The sequence below is a fragment of the Notechis scutatus genome, chromosome 1 (genome assembly GCF_049901735.1).
Source record: "Notechis scutatus isolate UNSWTSFEM ecotype Mainland chromosome 1, rNotScu1.2, whole genome shotgun sequence".
In the NCBI taxonomy this organism is placed as follows: Eukaryota; Metazoa; Chordata; class Lepidosauria; order Squamata; family Elapidae; genus Notechis; species Notechis scutatus.
In genome coordinates, this window is record NC_142009.1 from 282019506 (window position 1) to 282025505 (window position 6000).

At 43.9% G+C, this 6000-nt stretch overlaps 1 protein-coding gene across 1 annotated transcript in view; it reads left to right on the plus strand.

The window, feature by feature from the left end:
• Nucleotides 1–6000, plus strand: part of DPH6 (diphthamine biosynthesis 6) — a 228137-nt gene that overhangs the window by 107756 nt on the left and 114381 nt on the right. The window contains exon 12 of the mRNA XM_026664539.2: nucleotides 958–1132. Within this exon, the coding sequence (XP_026520324.1) occupies nucleotides 958–1132 (175 nt within the window). The remainder of the gene's footprint in view (nucleotides 1–957; nucleotides 1133–6000) is intronic.

Genomic DNA, 6000 nt, shown 5'->3' on the forward strand with positions numbered 1-6000 from the left:
TATTCCTGCCTTTTTAATAAGCATTTTAATATATAAAGCTAATGAAATAAGGACTGTACAATTAAATATTTTTAATGCTACATAAAATCTTTTTTTAAGAAGGAATCTCTTTGGGATGTTTTTTTTTTCCAGAAGAGGATTTTATTACTTTTCTTCCATTTAGTAAGATATATTTCTCTTTACTTAGTAATAGCTTTTCTAATAATTGGATCTTTTGAAACTCATTGCATTGTAGATTTCTTTAAGATAAATAGCTTATTTCTTATTAATGTCATGTCCCATACTTTATGCAAAATCTGTGTGCTATCCTAATATACAATTGATTGAGAAGAAGCCAGAAAAAGATGAATGTAAGTTTTATGCCTCTATTTATAGAGCTTGAACCCATAGAAAGTATACATTTCAATATAATCTTCTAGATTTACTCTTGTACTATGAAAGAACAGTTGAGAAGGACTTTTTAATGGATCCTCATTCTGGCCTTTGTAAAATACTAATAGTAATAATAATAACAGAGTAATAGAGTTGGAAGAGACCTTGGAGGTCTTCTAGTCCTTGGAGTTCTTCTAGTCCAACCCCTGCTCAAGGAGGTTGGACTAGATCCATATCTGTGATCTGCTGCTGTCTTCTAGCGCTGCTTCTTATTGTCCCTGCCTATTAATTTGTTTTTTCTTAAATTATTAATAGCGCCAAAAGCAAAGCAAGGATATGAAGTTCTCCATTTGCCTGTTCTTTCTCTCGGTGACAGCAGAGATTGCTCTGAAGAGAAACTGGGGAAGTAGTAAGGACCAAGTGAGATTCTTGACTGGGATCTCAAGCATTCTTGCCCATTCTCACCTTCCATCTCTGCTCTGTTAGTATAAATCTTAGGGATATTAAGAGCACAACAGCCAGAACTCTCAGACAGTTTAATGTCATTCAAATGCTGCCAGTACTTTTTTTTATATATATATTTAGGGTTTGTGTTGAAGCCCCATTGACAGAAGACCTGCTATTTCAGATGGACTGCCTTGCCCAAAAGGATGATAAAATGATCTCTGGTGCATCTTGTTCCCAGAAGCAGGTGATGCATGTACAAAGCATTTCTCATTGGGCTCCTGCCAATATCGGTCCTTACAGTCAGTGCATACAGGTAAGACATCTTCATCTATGCAATATTTTCCCATTCAGGAAGTTCCTTGAATCTGCATATTGTAATATTAGGCCATCCGTTTTGAACATCAGTTAATATTGGCTCTTTATGTTACTTTCCTTTGAAGACAATCTAAACTTTATAGCTTAAAGTAGAGCAAGATGGAAGGGGGAATTTGATCATATTACAACAGTAATGCAAATTATTGTAATATTCAAAAATATACAAATGCTTAAGTTTATAAAGAAATTGGGAAAGCAAGAAAAAGATATCGTAGACAGGTGACAGGATTGAAAATAAATAAGGATAAAACCAAGAGTAAATTATGAACTATTTTGTGAATGTAACTATTTCTGTGGAAAGAATTATTCTGGTTTTTTTAAATTTCATTCTTAGAAATTATTCTCATAGTAGGACTAAATTGGGATTCACATCAACTTTGGCTAAGCACAGTGTGTGTGTGTGTGTGTGTAAAATACTTATCATTATCAGATATATTCATTATATTAAGTGGGAACAGATTAGTAGTCCTGGAGAGAAAGAGAGAGTTTCAGTGGTGCTATTCTACCGGTTTGGCCCGGTTCTGGCGTACCGGTAAGTGCCGAAGATCAGCGGAGACTGAACCGGTTCTCTCTGAGGAGCTGCTTTTGGGTCCACCCACCCGCCCAGGCTCCCATACTGACCTTTATTCCCTGCTTTTGAAGCACAGCTGCTTTGCGCGGCACAACAGATTGCCGCGCGTCAGCTGCTGAAGCTACCAGGAGAGTGCCGAATTGCAGGAGGCGAGTAGGAAAGCCTCTGTATGTGCGCAAAGTGTGCATTTGGCGCGCACACAGATACAAAGTGTGTGCATGCGTGCAAAGTGCACCCACCAATCCATGCCCACTGAACCAGTGGTGACCTACTTTGCAATCCACCACTGGAGAATTTGTGTGGAAGGTGGTATTATTTGTTAGCTATTGCTCCCAAAAGCTATTTGCTATACCAGAATAAATAATATGAATATTTGCCAGTTTAAGATTAAGCAGCCTGTCATAAATACTGTGAATATTGTCAGTAAAGTTTAATGTATCTTGAACTCCCAATAAATTCATTTCTAATTTTGCTATCTTGTTTTTTTCTATTTTCTTTTTTAAATATTGCCAAAAATGATTTTTTTAAAAAAGCATAGATGTTTTAGCTGGAATATAATGAAGTTGACTTCAAATTGTAGATGGAGCATGGACAGTTTTTAAAGCAACCAAGCAGAAAATACCTTTCTTTAGCAGGCATTGTACCTGAATATTATTCTTACATCAAAATTGAATTCTGACACTAAAATAGCAGGGAGAATTCATAAATGCTACAATTTAAAATGTACAAAAAATTGCTTTCTGACTCCCAAAGGAAATAGTATATGAATCTAATTCATAGAGAATGAAAGATGCCATCTTTTCAAATCACAGGTGCATTTATCCCAGAGTTTTATTGAATATCATACAACACATTGTGTAAGACAAGAAAAATGGGGGGAGGGGGTGTTAGTATGAATGTTTCCATATATTTACTTGTTGAAACACTTTGTTTGCACAGGCAATGTGTATCTCCTTATATCACTCAATATAACTTAAACATGTCTATAATATATTGATAGTTGAAAATATAGCCATGGGTATAATTATAATCTAGATCAACATCTAAAAATTGAATTATTTTTGGTATGAAGTGTTGTAGAGCGGCGGAATAACCTGAGGCGAACACGGAGCGAACTTCAGCTTTTACTTTATTGTAACAATAAAAGGTTGCTGCGGCTGCCGCGCTAACAAGGCAGACAGCTGGCGGACAACAGCTGATGCCGTTTGACAACTCCCTTTTATAGCCGGCTGTCAAACGGCATCAGCCAATAGGAACGGTCCGTGTTCCTGTCAAACGGCATCAGCCAATAGGAACGGTCCGTGTTCCTGCTGGAAACACGGACCGGAGTGAAGACTTCAGCTCAGTCTTTTCCGAATGCCACACTCCTTTCCCCCAGAACGGAGCATGCGTAGTCCTTCAGATAACTCGAGTGCTTGCACAGGCAGCCAGATCTTCTAGGTTCTGACGAAGCTGCTGCTGGAAGGAACTTTTCTGCTTGTTGGGCAACTTCTGGTGCCGATGAAGCTGGTGTCTTGGTTTCAGGCGTCTCTGGGCGAGGGACAGATGGCTGCTCAGGTAGGCTTGCGTTCCTGTCAGAATCGCGGGAAGTTTCTTTGGGCTCCGGCGGTTTCTCTGTCGCAGGAATGTCTTGAGGGCCATCTGCAGAAGAACTCCAACGTCTTCTAAGTTGATCGATATGGCGGCGCCAAATGCGCTGGTCTTGCAGTTGGACCCTGTAAGACTTAGGACCGGTTACCGCCACAATCTGCCCAGGCATCCACAAAGGGTGTCCTGCATAATTCCAGGCATAGACCTGGTCATTTTCAGCGAACTCCCTTGCCTGGCTATTTGATCCTAGGGGCGTGACTGGGGCATAATACAAATGGAGTCTGTCTAAAGTAGTCCTCAGACGTCTACCCATGAGAAGTTCAGCTGGGGACCTATTAGTGGTGGCACAGGGAGTCGTGTGCTGGGTTAGAAGATACTTAGCAAGCCTAGAGTGCCAATCTATGGGCCCAAGCCTTTCCAGGACCTCCTTAGCAGATCTAATTGCTCTTTCAGCCATTACTGGCAGGATGGAAAGGAGCTGTAAGTACGTGCCTGATTCCCAGGTTAGATAGGAAGACCTCAAACTCACAGGAAGTAAACTGGGGGCCGTTATCAGACACAATAGTGTCAGGGAGGCCATGGGTAGCGAATATTCTTGATAGAGCCTTAGTGACGGCTTCTGAAGTTGTGGTGGTCATCAAGGTCAGCTCTACCTATTTAGAAAAAGAATCAACCATCACCAGGAATGTACGCCCATGAAAGGGGCCAGCCAGATCAATATGCACCCGGGACCAAGGGGTCCCAGAATCTTCCCACCTGCCTGGAGTGGATGTGGGTGGAGCAGGTCTGGTAACTTGGCATGGCTGACAAATATTCACCCAACTTGTTATCTGAGCATCCATGCCCGGCCACCATACATAACTGCGAGCTAGGGCTTTCATTCTGACAATGCCGGGATGCCCTTCATGCAGGACCTTTAAAACTGAGGCTTGCAACTTGGAAGGGATAACTACCCTAGTTCCCCAAAGTAAACAGCCTTGCAAAGAAGACAGTTCTTGCTGGTGAGTTTTGAAAGGCACGAATTCGAGGGCATAAGGAATTGCAGGCCACCCCCTTCCCACCCTGGCAGAGTAGGCAGCGATATCAAGGGCGGTGAGGGGGCGGGCGGCCCACGGGGGGGGCGCGCAGGGGCTCTGCCCCGCCCCGCCTTGGGGCACCACAAACCACGGCGACCTAACCACCCCCTCCCCGCCCTTGCCCAGCCAGGCCCCAGGGGCCACCAGAAACCAATGCAGAACACAGGCGGCGCAGCTGGGCTCCTTAGGCCCCGTGCCAGGGGAGCTCCAAGAGCCGGGCCGCTCCAGGCCCAACCCCCCCCGGGGGGCCCGGCCCCCCGCACCCCCCGGCCCCCCCCCCCCAGACCCGTCAGGCAGACACACCCCTTGAAGAAGTCTTTCCATTAAAGATTGGAAAGTCCCTGGGGCCACACTTACGCCAAATTGGAGGTGCCTACATTTAAAAGCGCCCTTGTGCGTTACAATAGTTGTAGTTCAGTGGCTGTGTCATCAACAGGGAACTGTTGATAGGCCTGTGACATGTCTAATTTTGCAAAAATGGTTCCTGGCTCAAAAGAATGTAGTAGGTGCTGGATAACAGGGACTGGATAAGCGCTGATTTGTAAATATTTATTCAATGACGTCTTGTAATCTGCGCAGATTCTTACGCTACCATCTTTCTTCAGGGGTGTCACTATTGGGGTTTCCCATTTTGCGAAGTCCACAGGCTCTAATACACCCTGTTTAATTAATTTGTCAAGCTCCATGTCTAATTTGGGGTGGATTGCAAAAGGTACCATTCGAGGCTTTAAACGGATTGGTACTGCCTGAGGGTCCAAGTTGAAAGATATTGGGGTTCCTGAATAACAGCCCAGCCCCTCGCTGAACACATCAGCATAGTCATTAAACAAGGTGTCCACTTCAGCATTTGTAATAGAGTGGATTCCGCTTATATGGAGGCCAAGGACAGGGAACCAGTCTAACCCCAACAGGCTAGGGAGGGCACCATCCACTACCATTAAAGGCAAGTGACCTTTAAAATTTTGAAATTGAACAAAAAACTTGCCTTTTCCGATGACTGGGATGGTTCTGCCTTGGAAGTCACGTAGGGTTAACTGGCAGCAGTGAAGCTTCTTCTTAGCCATTCTGGGAAGTAGTTGTTTCAAGGTGCTCCATGAGATGATGGACAGTGCTGAGCCTGTGTCAACCTCCATCCTGCAAGGTTTCCCTTCTATAGAAACAAAAACACTGATTTTGTTAGAGCCTTTGTTAGTCAGCTTGGCTTGATAGCAGTAAAACGGTCTTCAACTTGTTTTTGGAAATGTTGGGTTGTCTCAGGCTTTTGGGCAAAAGTCTTTCCTGCTTGACAGATCCTGGCTAAATGACCCTTCCTCTGGCATTTTAGACAAATGGCATTCCTGAACTTGCAGGATGCCCTGAGGTGGTTTCTCCCACAGCTTAGACAAATGGGCTGAGGCCGTGGAGGTAGATTGGGGTTTGGCCTGTTCTCCCTTTGACTGGTTTTTTGCTGCCTGAGGCGATTTACATCATTAGCCTCTTCATAGCCTTCTTCTGTGGAGGCTTCATCGTAATGGATGGCTGAGCTGCTCTGGCTAATTGGATTTCCCTGAATTTCTGCTGCTGAAAGTG